The sequence below is a fragment of the Carlito syrichta genome, unplaced genomic scaffold, assembly GCF_000164805.1.
Source record: "Carlito syrichta isolate Samal-C Ts95f unplaced genomic scaffold, Tarsius_syrichta-2.0.1 Scaffold305872, whole genome shotgun sequence".
Lineage (NCBI taxonomy): Eukaryota > Metazoa > Chordata > Mammalia > Primates > Tarsiidae > Carlito > Carlito syrichta.
The window spans coordinates 139,601-157,641 of NW_007249968.1; the positions used below are offsets into that span (position 1 = coordinate 139,601).

Below are 18,041 nucleotides of genomic sequence, written 5' to 3' on the forward strand. Positions count from 1 at the left end.
AACTTGGTATTAGTATAAATCAGCTTAGGATGAAAAAGGTTTATAGGATAGGTCAGTCATGGATTAAGGTTAGCGGTTGTTATGGGATTTTTAGGTTATCATTTAACTTGGTATTAGTATAAGTTAGTATAGGACAAAAAGGGTTTATAGGCAGTCATGGATTAAGGTTTAACATCTGTTATGGGATTATACTTGAAAGAACATCTGGTGGGTGGGGGACGCCCCTCACACACCTGGCTTTGTGTATAAAAGACCCGGTTGTTATTCCCAATAAATGGCTTCTGCACTAGATAGGGGTCCAGTCTCTTTCTCTCTCCCTCTTTCTTCTTCCCCTCCAATCGTTGATGCCGTCTCCACCTTTGGGGTACCCTGAACCCAGCAGAAGCTGGACTCCCGCACAACTCTAATTTCATTAGTTCAAGAATGTATCCAGTGCCAACCACATTTTAGGCACTGGGCTTGGCACAGGGATTCAGGGGTCAATGAAGATAAATGTGGATCTTGCTTTCACAGGACATACATTCCAGTGGGGAAAAGCCTATCAGTCAAATAACTGCACTAACAAGAATACGACTCCCAAGTGACAGGCGCTGTGAAGGAAAGGAGGCAGTTCTACAAGCACGTAGCAGACGGACGGACGAGACTCAGGGGTAGAGGGGAGACTTCCCTGTGGAAGTGCCAGCTAAGCTCCATCCATCTGAAGGTTGAGGGAGTTAACTAGACACAGCAGTGGAGTAAGAGTAACAGCACACATAGGGAAGCACAGGTGGTGCTGGGGTAAGAGAGCATGTCACAGTAGATTTGAGAAACAAAAACAACACGGCAGCATATCTGGAGTGCAGAGTGAGAGAAAACTATATTAAGAATGACTTTTATTAAAAGGGAAGTGCAGAGTGAGAGAGGCTGGTGAGAGACAGGCAGAGGCTACATGGACCATAGGACCATGTAAGAACAGTGGAAGGGAGTGGAGATGGGGCTGGATCCTGCTGCAGTGAGGGGGAACAGTGATGGGACAATAAAGACTCAAGAGACTGGCTTAATCGTAAAAAAAAAAAGAACAGTGGGAAGCCACTGGTGAAATTTACGAAAAGGGGTGACAAGTTCAAATTTGACTTTGAGACGCTTGCTCTCTGTAAAGAAGCCTTTAGAGGGGTGTGGAGGGCAGGGCAGTGGCTGCGAGGAGGCCATTGGGAGGTCATTCTGGGCTCCAGGGGAGAGACGCAGTGTGGGCCAGTGCACACACAGATGCTTGGTCGCCTGTGGCCCATAAAACCCGTGTGCCTCTGTCTCCGGCTCTCTACGTGTAAAGTGAGATTGTGTTACTTATTCCAAGTTGTGTGAAGATCCAAGATAAAACACATGAAGCATCCAGCAGGCATCTGAGAAATGGTGAGACAAGCAGTGTCTGGAGGCTCCTTGAATCCCGTGGCTCAACAACTGTCATGTTCCCTGATACCTGGGGTTCCTTCTCCCTCGTCAAAGTGAGGGTCTGGTGTCTCCAGGGGTGTTCACAGCTGCCCTCTGACTCACAACACCCAAGCCCCAGACTTATCCTTCTTCCCTCCCAGTCCTGTCCCATTGGGTGGCTCCTATCCAGAGGATTTGACTTCCGCTCCAATTCTAACTCAGGAGATTTCCCGGGTTACCACCCCTGTCTAAAATTCCAGCCTCCTTCCACACAACAGTTCTCTTGTAAACTCACACCCCTCTGGGCCTGTCTGCTTCAGGGCCAGACCCAGTAGCTTGCGTTCTGCCTGCAATGGTGCCCACTTGCTCATCTTTCAAGCTAACTGCTGCCGGGCTTCTCACTGCTGTACTACAGTTGTCAAAAACAAAGTTTGGCTGGCCAGGAATAGGGGCTCATGTCTGTAATCCCAGCGCTTTGGGAGGCTGTGGCAGGAAGATCGCTTGAGCCCAGGAGTTCGAGACCAGCCTCAGCAATATAGTGAGACCTCGTCTCTATAAAAAAATAAAAAATATAGCTGAACGTGGTGGTGACCACCTGTAGTCCCAGATACTTGGGAGGCTGAGGCAAGAGGACTGCCTGAGCCCAGAAGGTCAAGGCTGTGGTGAGCCATGATCATGTCACTGGACTCCAGCCTGGGCGACAGAGTGAGACCCTGACTCAAAACAAAACAGAACTTGGATGAAACTGTAGTGCTGTTGAATGAAACTGTTCTGCATGGCCAGACTGACAACACCATCCCCGCGTAGTAGTCACTCATGGCTCCCTGTCATTCTGCACGCTCTGGTCTCAAGTGCAGACTCGACTCCCCAATTCACTGCCTGTGGCAGAGTCCTAACTCATTACGTGGATATTTGTTAGATACGTGTATTATACATAGTTCTACCTTTTCATTTTTTAGTAATGATTTTTAAAGAAAAGTTCTTAATTTTGATACATCTGTTTTTTCCTTTCATGGTTTACATTTTGTTTCCCATGTCAAAATCTTTGCCTAACTCAAGGTAATAAAACTGTTTTTCTTATGTTTTATACTACAAGTCTTATCTTAGCTTTTAAGTTTAGATCTATGATCCACTTTGAGTCACTTTTTTGTACACTGGGAGGTAAGAGTAGAAGTTAACTTTTAAAATTCCATATGAATATCCAGTTGTTCCAGCACCATTTGTTTAAAAGACTATACTTTCTCCATTGAAATATCTTGGCACCTTTGTTGAAAACCCATTGGCCATGTATGTGTGGGTCTACTTCTGGATTCACTGATTTATTGGTTTACAGAGCAATCCTTGCACCAGTACATTACTGTCTTGATTGCAGAAGCTTTACAGTAAGTCTTGAAATCATGTAGTGCAAACCCTCTAATTTTGTTATTCTTTTACAAAATTGTTTATAAAGTTATTTTTGGTTATTTTCTCTTTTTTCTTTGTTTTGCTTTTGAGACAGGGTCTTCCTCTGTCACTCAGGCTGGAGTGCAGTGGTATAATCATGGCTCACTACAGCCTTGATCTCCTGGGTTCAAGCAATCGTTTTACCTCAATCTCCCAAGTAGCTAAGACTACAGGCACACATCCAGCTAATTTTATTTATTTTTATTTTTAATTAATTTATCTGTTTTTGAGTTGGAGTCTCACTCTGTCGCCCAGACTGGAGTGCAGTGCCACTTCCGGCCACCGCAGCCTCCACCTGCTGGAACTCTGGTGATCCTTCCGCCTCAGCCTTCCAAGTAGCTGGAACTACAGGCACATGCTACCACGCCCAGCTAATTTTTTGATTTATTGTAGAGAAGAGGTCTCACCATATTGCCCAGACTATTTTTGAGTCCCTGGGCTCAGGCAATCCTTTTGCCTCTGCCTCCTGAAGTGTTAGGATTACAGATGTAAGCCACCATGCCTGGTTCAGCTAATTTTTTATTTTTAAATACTTTATTTACTGATCTGGGAGGGACTGGCTAATTTTTAAAACATTTTTGTAGAGATTGGGTCTCACTATGTTGCCCAAGTTGGTCTAGAGCTCCTGTTCTCAAGGTCCCCCAGTCTCCCATTAAGATGACTGTGGGATTACAGGTACACCTTACTCCTAATAAGGGCAGAGGTGCTGGATTATCCAACGTCAGGATTCACAGTTCTTTGTATCCTTCAAAATATCCACCAAATTCTCTTACTTGTGATAGATGCAAGTTACAACTTGTTAATTTTTCAATATTTCTTATAACTCAAAGAATCAATAATATACATGTAAATATAGAATCAGATTTATCATGTCATAGACTGTTTTTCCACATTAGATTACAAGTTAGCACTTGAAACATATTTTACAGTGTGCATAGCTTTCTAACCTCTAGTATCTCATGCAACAGTAAGATAAAATACCTTCAAACCAACCAAAGAGAGAAACAGAGCTTGGATTCCCTTGGTGAATTCCTGAACAAGTTGACTGTAACAGTTTTCCAGTGGTCTGGTTATTAGCTCCAATACCTATAAAAGTTAAAACATTATACTTTATGTACTATTAAAAATAAACTAGTAAACTATTTTTACTTCACATAAATACTGTGGATTCAGGAGGAGACAAAAAACATAAGGACAAAAGAGTAAGAATTTAACATTTTCCTCAAAAAATGAAAGATAAATAGAAAAATTACCTTTCATTGTCTGAAATATAAAGTTTTTCAAACTACTCTGTTAATCATTTAGAACAGGAAGCATTATTTAAAATAATACTAGTAATTAATTTTTAAAAGATCTCATAAAAGGGCTAGACAAAGACTAAGAAAAAGAGACAGAAACAACTAGCCAATAGCATGAGTATTACCTGCTGTTTGTCCTTCTCTTGCAATATAAGGACACTCTCCCCAGCAGTGTCTATTCCAGCACGACCAGCTCGGCCAACCATCTGTTTATATTGGTGTCTCTTTAGGAATTCTGTAGCAACATAGGGAGACCTTAAGATAACCCTATGGAATGGAAAAAATTAATTAAAAGTGACACTCTGTCTACAGCAAACAGCACCTATTATTTAAATTCTTAATTCATTATATTTCATTATATATAATCTATGTGATATTAAATTTAAGAACATATTAACTCAAAATAATAGGTAACTATCAAGATTCTATGATGTCTTTGGTTCTTTATACATTTGTTATCTGTAATTCTTACAAAACTTTTAGTAATATCCTTTTCTATTTTCTTTCTTTCTTTTTTTTTTTACCAAGGAGTTAACTGAATCCCAGTTAAGAGGCTTACCCTAAACCAAAACATTAGTAATGACTAGAACCATCATCTGGACTCAAGTCTGACTGGCTGCAATGATCAGTCTATAGCAGTCATCTCCAACACTTTTTGATTTTATACTCCATAAATAAACATTTGATCATGTGCCATCAATATATGTACATTTATTTATGAATTTATATCATTCTGATATATATAAAATTGTAGATTTCAACTGTGTTTGGCCTACAAAAATGACTATTTTAATCATGTTCATGTGTATAGAAGTCTGTAGTCAGCTTTCCTGTCCAAAGGTTAGAGAAAATCTATGTCATTCACTCATACTAATCAGCCTGCTCCCTATTTATAAATCTCAATAGGCAGCCAATATTACCAAATACTTGAAGGAAAGTAATGACACAAAAGAAAAACAAGAACTTACAGAATAAATGCCCACAAAAGCAGACAGGAAAGGGAACAGAAAAGAACTTTTAAAAGTCCTAAATAGTACTGTAGAAAATTCCAGAGGGTATTACATTCACCATATGAGAGCAGACTTTTCTAAAGAAAAAAGAATAAGGCTGGGCTCAGTGGCTCAGCCTGGAATCCTGCGCCTTTGGGAGGCTGAGGTGAGTGGATTGCCTGAGCCCGCGAGTTCGAGACCTGCCTGGGCAGCGAGACCTCATCTCTACAATAAATCAAAAAATCAGCCAGGCGTGGTAGCGCATGCCTGTAATTCTGGCTACTTGGAAGGCTGAGGTGGAAGGATCGCCGGAGCCCAGCAGGTCGAGGCTGCGGTGGCTGGGAGCGGCCACTGCACTCCAGTCTGGGCGACAGAGTGAGACTCCAACTCAAAAAAAAAAAAAGACAAAAGAATAAAAGAGTCCTTAAAGACAAAAATGTTTAATACCTTTAAAAAATTCAATTGAAGAACTGAATAATGACTGAAAGTAGTTAATGGATATAGTTTAAAAATGATTTTTTAATGTGGAAGACAAGTTAAAGAAATCACCTAGCTAAAATAAATGGAAAACTTTGTAAAAAAAGAGATACAAAAGCTCAATGTAATATGCCTCAACTTTGTCTAACTGAAGTTATAAATGAAGAGAACAGAGATGATAAGAGAAAAAAAAGAGAAATAACAGAAAAAAAATACTCAAAGAAGAAAACAGGCATACATTTTAAATTAAAAGCATCCCCCAGTCGGGTGTGGTGGCACATGCCTGTAATCCCAGCACTTTGGGAGGCTGAGGCAAGAAGATTGCCTGAGCCCAGGGGTTCAAGATCAGCCTAGAAACTTGGTGAGATCTCATCTCTACAATAAATAAAAAAATTAGTCGGGTGTGCTGGTGCACGCCTGCAGTTCCAGCTACTTGGAAGGCTGAGGTGGAAGGATCACATGAACCCAGTAGGCGGAGGCTGTGGTAACTGTGAATGTGCCACTGCACTCCAGCCTGGGTGACAGAGTGAAACCCCAACTCAAAAAAAAAAAACCCCAAACAAACAACAAAGCATCCCCTCCAAGAGCTAAGCCCTATGAATGAAAAGTAGATGAGATGGGATTGTAGAATAAGACTTCTGGGTTCAAACTTTGGCTTTAAAACTATGCAGGGTGTGAAGTTGGGAAAGTTCTATTACTGTTCAGTGCCTCAGGTTTCCCTTCTATGTGTTTAATAAAATTCCACCTTCCATCACAGAGTTGTTTTAAGGATCTATTAAGTCAAAGCATGTAAAGTTATTATTACATGAGGGGGAGGGAAATGAAATAACCACAGCTATTATTATATACCATGATGAAATTTTAAGGTTAAAGAGAAAAGTCTAAAAGCTTATGGAGAGGGAAAAAAACAGCAAATTCATACAGATAAAAATGAGCAACACTGGCCTCTAGAAGACACAAAACAATAGTTACAAAGTATCCTCTCCCCACCCCCCAAAAATTGAGTGTAGAATCATTTTCCTAATGAATGTTAAAGTGTGAGACCAAAATACAGACTCCTCCAGCTATGCAAAGACTCAAAATTTGTCGACCCCAATGCAGTGTTCTAAAATAATAACTCAAGGAAGACAAACTTTAAAAAGTTAATAATAGAAGGAAGATGTGGGATATAAGAGGCAGTGGCAAACAAAAAGCAATTAAAATCTAATTAAAATCTAACCCTGCGCTGGATGTGGTGGCTCAAGTCTATAATCTCAGCACTTTGGGAGGCCGAGAAGAGAGGCCTGGGTAATATGGTGAGAACTCGTCTCTACAATAAATGAAAAAGTTAGCTGGGTGTGGTAGTGCATGCCTTAAGTTCCAGCTACTTGGAAGGCTGAGGCGAAGAATCGTGTGAGCCCAGCAGGTTGAAGCTGTGGTGGCTGGGAGTATGCCACTGCACTCCAGCCTGGGCGACACAGTGAGACTTACTCCAACCCAAAAAAAAAAAACCAAACAAAAACATCTAATCCTGTCCACAGGTTGGAGTTTAAATAATGATTGTTGATAAAATAAAAAAAAACTAAAATCTAGAACTAAAGCTCTAGGTGATTGCAGTACCCATGGGGCAAAGCAGGAGAACACACTAAGGACATACTGAAACTCTTGCTATATTCAGAAGAGTTATTCATTAATACTGAAGTGATAGAACATTGGTCACAACTGTTAAAATTGTAAGAGTAACCTCAGTAATAATAGAAATAGGATATATAGTTTCTATTTTTTTCTTCAATTATCTGAAAAATGAAAAACTTACCCAGTGAAAGGAATTGAAAACAGAAGAAATGAAAAAAGGTACATACTTGGCAAAACAGTGAGTCCTGGCATTCAAAGCAAAGTTATTAAATAAGAAAAGCAAGAATCTATTATATTGATAAAAGATATAATTCAGCAGTAAGATATCTGAAGTGAACCTTTGTATACCTAAACAGTTTTAAAATATAAAAAGTAAAAACTTCTAGAAATGCAAAAAAGGAGAAACTGACAACTACATGAAAATTCAAATGGAGACTACTGCACTTTTCGGAAATGGACAGACCAAGGAAACAAAAATAGGAACAAGATAGAGGTGCTGTTAACACAATTTACAACTGTGATCTACCTACTGAGATGCATAAAACTGTATTCCCAAAAGAAATTTCATGACCTTTAAAACTCATGCAAAATTTATAAAAACTGATCACTTATTAGAAAAAATACCCCAAAGTCACAAATTATAAAGAGTAGGAATCAATTGTACAGGCTCACAGCTTTGATAATAACTGAAAAGGTAATTAAGGAGCTGATCTAAAAAATATATATTAGACTCAAATGGCTTTAAGGTTCAGTTCTCCAAGGTTGCAAGAAAATTCCCAGGTTAAATAAACTCTTTTAGGATTGCTTGAGCCCAGGAGTTTGAGACCAGCTAGGCAACATAGTGAGACCTCATCTCTACAAAAATAAAATTAGCCAGGCATGGTGGCATGTGCCTCTACTCCCAGCTACTTGGGAGGCTGAGATGGAAGGATCATCTGAACCCAGGAGTTTGAGTAGTGGTAAGCCATGATTGTGCCAATGTACTCCAGCCTGGGTGACAGAGTGAGACCCTGACTCAAAAATAAATATAAACTCTTTCTGATCATAAAAAAGGTGAAAAGTTTGCTGACTGTTTCCACACAACTAGAAAGATAAACCCTAACATCAAATCCAGATAGAGCACAAAAGAAGGAAGGAATTCTAATACCAGGAAGTCTACTGTTATTTTCCATTAAATATTTCATTCCTATTCATTAAAATATTAAAGGAAAGCCACCAAACAATCAACTCAGCAAATGCTGAAAAACATTGGTTAAATTCTCAAACCCTAATAAGAAAGGGAAGAACAAGAGCAAAGCCCCCTGTGAGCTAGGAAATGAGAGTGTTGAGCAGAGCTGATCACTTCTCTCGTACCTGCGGGCTGGCAGGTTAACGCCGGCTGCCAGTGTGGATGTGCAGGTGAACAGGCAGAGCACACCGGCGGTGTATGCCTCCTCCAGCAGTTTCCTCTCATCACCTGTTAGGCCACTGTGGTGGTAGGCCACCCCGAACGGGATAGTGTGCTGCAGGACAGGGCACAGGCTGCCACCGCCTGTGTTCTTCAAGTTCTTAATCAACTCGTGTTTTTCTTTCTCCTTGTGTTTCAGATATTCCCTAGAAAAAAGGTCATTAGAAATATGAACGCTCGATCTTACAGTGACAAAACACCTATCACTTTCATCTTAGTAGATGCCAAGGTAAACATTCTTTTTAAAAGTCTACTTTCAGCTGGGCACGGTGGCTCATGCCTATAATCTCAGCACTTTGGGAGGCTGAGGTGAGAGGATTGCCTGAGCCTACGGGTTCAAGACCAGCCTGAGCAACTTGGCAAAACCTCATCTCTACAATAAATAAAAAAATTAGCTGGGTGTGGTGGTGCATGCCTGTAGTTCCAGCTACTTGGAAGGCTGAAGTGAAAGGATCATGTGAGCCCAGCAGGTCGAGGCTGCGGTGGCTGTGAGTGTGCCACTGCACTCCAGCATGGGCAACAGAGTGAGACTCCAACTTAAAAAAACAAAAAAAAGTCTACCTTCAGCCTGGCGTGGCGGCTCACGCCTATAATCCCAGCACTTTGGGAGGTGGAGGTGAGAAGACTGTCTGAGCCCAGGGGTTCAAGACCAGCCTGGGCAACTTGACAAGACCTCATCTCTATGTCTCTATAACAAATCAAGCCGGGCTGGGTGGGTCATCCTGTAATCCCATGCTTTGGGAGACTGAGGTGAGTGGATTGTCTGAGCCCGCGGGTTTGACACCTGCTTGGGCAGCTTGGTGAGACCTCATCTCTACAATAAATAAAAAAATTAGCTGGGTGTGGTAGCACGCGCCTGTTGTTCCAGCTACTTGGAAGGCTGAGGCGGAAGGATCGCCGGAGCCCAGCAGGTCAAGGCTGCGGTGGCCAGGAGCGGCCACTGCACTCTAGTCTGGGCGATGGAGTGAGACTCCAACTCTAAAAAAACAAAAAAACAAATCAAGAAAATTTAGCTGGGTGTGGTGGCACAAACCTGTGGTTCTAGCAACCTGGAAGGCTGAGGCAGAAGAATCGCCTGAGCCCAGCAGGTAGAGGTTACATAGCTGTGAACGTGCCACTGCACTCCAGTCTGGGTAATAAAGTAAGACTGTGACTCAAAAAAGGCAAAAAATAAATAAATAAAAGAAAGAAAAATAAAGTCTACTTTCATTGATATGAGGGGGGAGCCCCTCCCAAAAAATGAAATTTATAAAATATTGTATATGTATTCTTACATGTTTAAACTTCAGTAACATTCAAAGTATTCTGTTTGATGCAATACACCTATTGAGACACATTTTCTACTGCTCAAAACAGTTTTTGAACTCATCAATTTTGATGTCTTTTAATGCTTCTGCTGTTTTTTCTTTCACTTCTTCCACATGGGCAAAACATTTCCCTTTGAGGACTTTTTTCATCAGGGAAATACAAGAAAGTCACTCTGGGTGAGACTCGATGAATAGGGAGGGTGGGACACTGGGGTCATGCATTTTGAGTCAAAAACTGCTGAACACTCAGCACGGTGTAGGCAGGTGCACTTGCAAATCACCCATTATGAAATGGGCAAACATGCTGAAAGAATCTCCAAAGAAATTTCACTGAAGCCAAAAGCAGCCTCTCACACTACTATCTGATGAGACACTGATACCTAGTGGGGGAAGCCTGTACTACAAGGAGCCTGCTATCCAAAAGATAATTGTGGTTTCTTTTTGGTCCCTCTTGTATACTTACATAAAATGTTCTTAGAATTTTGATTCTGACTTAATCAGGCTGTCTTTATCTTTTTGTGGGTCATAGAACCCTGTGAAAACCTGATCAAAGCTAAAAAAAATACAACTATTCACATCAACGCATACTTCACATATGATTTCAGAGGGTTCATGGACTTCCTGAAGTTCATTCCTGTACTTCCTATGAATTCATGTATGGCAGGTTTAGATCTTTTCTCTAGATGTTATGACAGTTTTTTCTCTACAATATATCTTTACAGAAGATGGTTTGTTTTATTTTAAGGCATAAATTTTCCTCTCTGAGGATAGAAACATATATATTATGAAATCATAATTACTATATGGTAAAAACTATCTAAACACAAACACTTTAGAAACCCCGATAATATCCCACAATGTCTCCATCACTTTGCCAGTGTCTCTGTTTTATTATCTTGAATTATTATAAGAAAATGAGAGATTTACTTTTTTCAATGATAATTTAATTTTCTTAAGTTTTCATAATCAAAATCACTGTAGAGGCAGAAAGAATCAGTTATCAAATGCACAACTCCTTGATCATATCTCCTGTTTTTTGTTTTTTTTTTGAGTCGGGGTCTCACTCTTGCCCAGGCTGGAGAGCAGTAATGCGATCACGGCTCACCACAGCCTTGACCTCCTGGGCTCAGGTGATCCTTCTGTTTCAGCCTCCTGAGTAGCTGGGACTACAGGTGCACACCACAACACCTGGAAAATTTTTTGATTTTTTTTGTAGAGAAGTCTTACTATATTTCCCAGGCTAGTCCCAAACTCCTAGGCTTAAGCAATCCTCCTACCTCGGCCTCTCAAAGTGGTAGAATTACAGGCATGAACCATGGTGCCGAGCCCCAAACGTTTTTATCTTTGTACCATTCAGTAAATTTAAGTCTATCATAGATCAATCCATAACAGTAAGAATGAGAGGGGACATAGACGATAACTAGATTACCATCCAAGTAAATAGTTTATGAATAGTGATATAGCACCAGTTAAGGGGCCAAACAAAATCTGAAAAATGTTATAAAACCATACATGGGACAGACAGGTGCAGAAACAATTGAACTGTTAGTACTTAAAGTCACTTCATACTTATCTTTATTGGTATGACAGAGCCAATATTAAGATATTATAGGCCAGGTGTGGTGGCTCACGACCGTAATCCTAGCACTTTGGGAGGCTGAGGTGGGAGGATTGCTTGGGTCCAGGAGTTCGAGACCAGCCTGGGCAATTTGGCAAGCCCTCATCTCTACAAAATAATCAAAAAATTATCTGGGTGTCATGGTGCATACCTGTAGTCCTAGCTACTCAGGAAGCTGAAGTGGAAGGATCACCTGAGTCCAAGAGGTCAAGGCTGTGGTGAGCCATGATCATGCATCTGCACTCCAGTTTGGGTAACAGAGTGAGACTCTGACTCAAAAAAACCCAAAAAGATACAATACAATTACAAACCAACACATTTCTAAATTACTTAGGAAATTATATTCAAATGTCCATATAACTTACGAGAGAAGTTTACTAAAAGTATTTCATTAAAGAGAAGGCTAAGCTGAAGATATGTCCTTCCCACAGTGGTAACAGTGGTTAGTCCTTTGACTATCTAAGCCAGTATTTCTTGACCTTGGACTTGCCTGAGGAGCTCCCAGAGATTCTTATTTGTTTAAGATGTAGCCTGGGCATTGAAGTGCTAGAAGCTTCCAAGAAGGCTCAATGGGCAGCCAAGGTTTTGAACCACTGACCTAAGCCATATTAGTCAGCATTCTCTTCCATGTAACCTTTAAATTTTTCTCTATTTCACATGTGAATTTTATAGTTAAATTTCTTTCTTCAAGGTCAAGTCCATTCATGTTGTGTAGTAATATAATGTTCTGTAAGAGGTAATTAGTGCTTGCTCAATAAACATAATACTCAGTCTATAACTCATAATAAAAATGACATAGAATATTTTTGAAAGATTAACATACTTGCTTAAAAATTTGCATATCATTTGTGCTACATTTTCACAGTTCTTCTTAGTGGGACAAAAAATTAAGCAGGAATAATTTGGAATAACTTCTGTCACCAGTGCTACCAAGTGATCAGGATCCATCTTCTTCAGGGCATCAGAATACTGCAAACAACAAGACGTAGAGATAAAGCAGTTAGTAACCGTGAAACCCTGTCCATTTCTTGCCAGTGTATTTTGAAGGGTAAGTAAACCATCCATGATTCTGAACTTCTCATTTAAAGGAAAAAATGAAATCATTAAACATCAGAATGTTAAATCTCACTTTTCTCAGTTATTAAGGTTTTGTTATGTAAATTATGTAGTCTAAAACAACCTGGAATTAAACAAGTGAACTTAATTTAAAAAATTAAAGAAGTGAAAATAGTTAATGTTATTAATATCCCCACTACCCACCCACCTCCACCAAAGCGGAACAGAAAAGTCCAACAGAGAGAATCTCAGAATGATACTAAGTAAGATCAAAGGACCACATAAATAAGGCATACTCTTTACTATTACTAATAGTTTTCAGAAACACAGACTGAATCATACCACCAAATTATGACAATTTTTGCAATAGTAAATAGGTATGAGGAACTCAAAGAATGTGAAGAGAAAATTAAAATTATTTCAAATCTCAGTTTCTTTGACTTTACTGAAAGCTAATTAAGATAAAGACTTGGAATAACAAACTTTCATGGAATTCGAAAACTGTTGTAAAATTCCCTTCTCTCCTTTTTACTATCTTTCATATAAGTAATTAAACCCTAGCATTAACATAGTAGACATTAACATGGTAATACACCAATATCTGAGCTACCTGGTTTTTGTTAAATGAGTAAACATTTACAGGAGAGGCTATCAAATTTTCTTGGGTCACAGAGCTCCAGTGGCAAAAGAAATACCTAACAGCTTTGTTAATTAGATAGTTGTGTCCATAACTTAATAAACATGCACTTCCTCACATCTTAGTAGCAGTCTGAATAAGTAATACACATGAATTGAATGAAAAATATTTTAATTTCATTCTTAAAAAACCACAATAGCTCACTAATGGGATGTGCACACAACTTGGTACTATCTTTAGACTCTGGAATAAGCTGGGCACAGGCACCCTCTAATGTTCCGGATTGATTTTCACATGGTACATGCTCAAAGCAACTGCAAAAACCCAACTTCATGAAGATATGATGCCACAGAAGGGAATACAGTGGGATCTAATGTTGAAACTGGAGCCAGTTACCTTGAACCAGTAGTTTGTACAGTTTCCAGCAGATGTCAAGCATCAGACATTTCTCTCAAGAATTTATACTATCCTACGGCCCCCACTGGAGATTTCTGTAGTGCCGGGGAACCTGGACACAAGGTTTGGGAGACTGGCATTGATGGAGCTTCCAACGTTACCTTATAATTAAGGAGACGTGAAAAAGTCATGCCACTCTCAGCTTTGCTGTCAACCTCATATATCGAGTCATTTATTTTCAGATATTCTTTTAATTCAACCTTGAATTAAAAAGACATTTGCAATTAATACCACACATGAATTCCCCTTTCAGAATTTTAAATCTTGTAAACTATGTTGTAAAAAACAACAGCTATATAAAGATTTTGACTTTTCTAAGGAAGGTAAAACATGCTTCAACTGTAAAGTTCTTTCTTTTTTATTTTTTCCCTTTAAATCAAAATAGGGATCAATATCTTTGGATAAATACTTTTGAATGGAGTAGCCATATATCCAAAAGGAAACCAGACACTTTTGTATTGTCACAAAAAGTATGTGCCATAGTGTTCATACTCTTTATCTTTTACTAAGGTGTCATTTGTTTTTTTCTCAAGATCTAAGGCTTTCTATGTTATTAGCCACCAGTTGTTATTCTAAACACCACCATATTATTTTTAACTATTTGTAGACAAAAATAGTACACAGCTCACTGCTTTGAAAAAATAACAGTGTCTAAGATGACTCTCAAGATCAGGCAAGGTGTGGTGGCTCATGCCTGTAATCCTGGCACTTTGGGAGACTGAAGAGGAAAGATCACTTGGGGACAGGAATTTGGGACCAGTCAAAACTACACAGCGAGGCCCCGTCTCCATGAAAATATAAATAAATAGATCAAATAAAAAAGAAAAAAAAAGAAAAAAGAAAAAATAGCTTTTGAAAATTTTCACATTTGGTGAAAATGAAAAACATCAAATTTAAACTAAAATTTGGTGAGTTTCAAAAATTATTTTCTAAAAACCTATCACACACAGAATATGCACACTAGCTCTACAGATGGATAATATATATACATTATAAGCTACTTTCAAATAACTACAGATTACATTTGTTTACTTTAAACATTTTTTTTTTTGAGTTGGAATCTCACTCTGTCGCCCAGACTGGAGTGCAGTGGCATGCTCCCGGGCACCGCAGCCTTGACCTGCTGGGCTCTGGCGATCCTTCCGCCTCAGCCTTCCAAGTAGCTGGAACTACAGCGTATGCTACCATGCCCGGCTAATTTTTTGATTTATTGTAGAGATGAGGTCTTGCCAAGTTGCCCAGGTCTCAAACCCACAGGCTCAGGCAATCCACTCACCTTAGCCTCCCAAAGCACGAGATTACAGGCTGAGCCACCGAGCCAGGCTCATTTGTTTACTTTTTTTCAAACATTTCAGGAATGCATTTATTGAGGATTCACATCTAAATCCATGTGAAGTCTTATTTGAAAGGTATTATAACTACTAAAACATAAATATTTGAAAATATTTTAATTTCTAAGACATGCTAGTAACTTAAACCATGTCTCATTAAATTTGTCCAAATGAAAAACTATACTTACAAGAATAAGAAGTGAGGCCAGCCGGGCTCGGTGGCTCAGCCTGTAATTCCACACTTTGGAAGGCTGAGGTGAGTGGATTGCCTGAGACCACGGGTTCGAGACCCACCTGGGCAACTTGGCGAGACCTCATCTCCACAATTAACCAAAAATTAGCCGGACGTGGTAGCATGTGACTGTAGTTCCAGCTACTTGAAAGGCTGAGGTGGAAGGATCGCCGGAGCCCAGCAGGTTGAGACTGCGGTGGCCAGGAGTGTTCCACTGCACTCCAGCCTGGGCGACAGAGTGAGACTCCAACTCAAAAAAAAAAAAAAGAAGAAGTGAGGCCAGGCACAGTAGCTCATGCCTATAATCTTGGCACTTTGGGAGGCCAAGGTGGGGGGATTGTTTGAGGCTAAGAGTTCAAGACCAGACTGGGCAACACAGTGAGACCCCATCTCTACTAAAAAAGAGAGAGAGAGACAGAGAGTCATTTAGAGCCCATGGGCCAGGAACTGTTTCAAGTGCAACAGATACATTGTTTCATGACCCAAGCTGAGATCCCTGACCTACATACTAACTCTTATTAGCATGTAGCCACTAGGAATACAGTTATGCCCCTTTATTACTCTAAAGTATCATTGTATGCTGCATTTACTGCTTTTATTTCTAAGTAAGATGAATACAAAGCAAATCAATCCAGTGCAAACCTTAGGTACATACTGGTCTAAATGGATTGGTGTAATATTCTGCTTGAAGGAACTCTTTCAGGTCTTCAACATTGTTCAATGTTGCACTCATACCAATAACCTGAGTTGTTTCTAAAAACAAAACCAAACCCCGAAGTATTAAGAAAATGTGCTATTTAGTATATCATAAAGTAATTTTAGCTAACTTTTCATGCTCTGAATTCTTCCTGAGTTATTTGTGAAGGGGGCGAGGGAGATAAGTAAGAAAAATACAAATATATTACCAGATTATTAATTTAGCAATCAAAGAATGAGATTTTTCAGGTATCCTGAGAGTTACTACTTAAAAGTTGATAAAGCTTTAACCTTGGCAAGAAGCAGAATATGAAGGCTTCTAGACAAAAATCATGGGTATAAACCTATGGCTATTGTCACGGGTCATCTTTACGAAGAGCCACGGCACGACCCACAGATCTGGCTGTGGGCAGATACAGAGTGTGGTAAGATGGAGGGCTGAATCCTCAGCTCTTGCCATGTGAAAAGCCTTCAAAGAGAACTCACTACCAAGCTATTTTTTTTTTTTAAATAAAGCAATATGCCTTTCTGGATAGTACAAAATGGCTGCTTTCTAAGACGTAGTTATTTTATTGACAAAACCAACAGGCCTTCTGAGCAAATGTTTCTCTACTGCTGCTGTCTTAAGTCATGAAATGACCATTCAAGATGTTACCTGAAGAGGAGTAAGTGCTATCCTTTCCCCTTCCATTAGGTGGACCATGAGGCTGGAAGGTGAGAATGGGGCCAAATCAAGAAGGCTGTGCTAAAAATTAGAGATGTACACAGAAGGCAAAGGATGCCACAAAGCATGGTAGATGGTAAAATAAACCAATTGTGTTAAGGAAGGTGACTCCAGGGATGAAGGGCAGTGATAAGACTAAGGTAGAGGGAAGACTCGGTGATGTCTGTGGCCACCTGGTTGAGAGAAGAGGAGGTGCTGAACTAAAGGGATAGAAAAGCGGGTAGTAACAATAAATCATAAGGCAAACCAGTTAGGAATTGATTGCTGATAAAATAAACCAGAGGGAAGATGGTAGATTCTGGCTTGAGAGTGGTAGATGGGAATCCAGACTGAAGAAAGGGTTTGAAGGAAATGAGTCAGGTTTAGACTATAAGCCTCAGTTAGGGTAGCTGTTTGCAGGATACTCAAGTTGGCAGACTTGTTACTCAGGAAGGAGGTATAAACTGCAAGTGCAGATGGGAGCCTGTAGCATATAAGAAGCGCTTAAGTCATGAGTGTGGATGAGATTGGCAGGAACTGCAGAAAACAAGGAAAGCACCTGGGAAGAATCTGGGGTAACCCCAATAATCATCGTGAGAAGGCTTAGAAAGAGATGTCACAGAAGAAAAGCAAGAAGGAAAACTAAAGAGATTCATTTCATGCAAGCATCTATTAAGTGTAAGGCACTGGGGATAGAAAGACAATAATTACAAAACAAGCACATGTCTGTCACGTGGCGGGTATTATGCTAGAGGCTGTATGTATAAAGGTTAATGCATGCTTTCTTTGCAGCAATTCATTGAGGAAGGTTCTATGACTATTACCCATATCTGATGCCTGAGAAGGCAGAGGCAGTCACTATTATCTTGCTCAAGGTCCTGGACCTAGTCAATAAAAGCAAACCAAGGTTTGACTCCAGTTCCAGTGTCTGCTCTCAGTCATTATGCTACGTTGTCTCAGTGCTGAGTAGGACATGATCCCTCTATGGAAGGAGGGATCCAAAAGAGGATGGCGCACCATCCTCCGAAGGAGAAAAGGATGACACACAGCTCAGTGTTAGAGAGACATTAAGACAAGGACAGCGAGATACACTGGAATGGACAAGTAGGTGGTGATTCTCCTCTCTTCCTACTTCAGTTCCGCAGACTTTATCATAATTTGACCATCTGACAGACGATTAGTTTTCTTTTTTTATCTGCTCACTATCTGTTTACTTTCACCAAAATATGTGCTTGATGAAAGCAGGGATTTTTTTTTTTTTGAGTCGGAGTCTCACTCTGTCGCCTAGACTGGAGTGCAGTGGCCACTCCCAGCCACCGCAGCCTCGACC

The 18,041-nt window shown here is 40.0% G+C and overlaps 1 protein-coding gene across 3 annotated transcripts in view; it reads right to left on the reverse strand.

Moving 5' to 3' along the window:
- HELQ (helicase, POLQ like) overlaps positions 1 to 18,041 on the reverse strand; it is a 49,541-nt gene that overhangs the window by 19,302 nt on the left and 12,198 nt on the right. For all 3 annotated transcript variants that reach the window (XM_008062865.2, XM_021714912.1, XM_021714911.1), the window contains 6 exons: positions 15,968 to 16,065; positions 13,851 to 13,949; positions 12,424 to 12,569; positions 8,582 to 8,821; positions 4,274 to 4,415; positions 3,832 to 3,936 (listed from right to left, as the gene is read on the reverse strand). In XM_008062865.2, the coding sequence (XP_008061056.1) occupies positions 3,832 to 3,936; positions 4,274 to 4,415; positions 8,582 to 8,821; positions 12,424 to 12,569; positions 13,851 to 13,949; positions 15,968 to 16,065 (830 nt within the window). The remainder of the gene's footprint in view (positions 1 to 3,831; positions 3,937 to 4,273; positions 4,416 to 8,581; positions 8,822 to 12,423; positions 12,570 to 13,850; positions 13,950 to 15,967; positions 16,066 to 18,041) is intronic.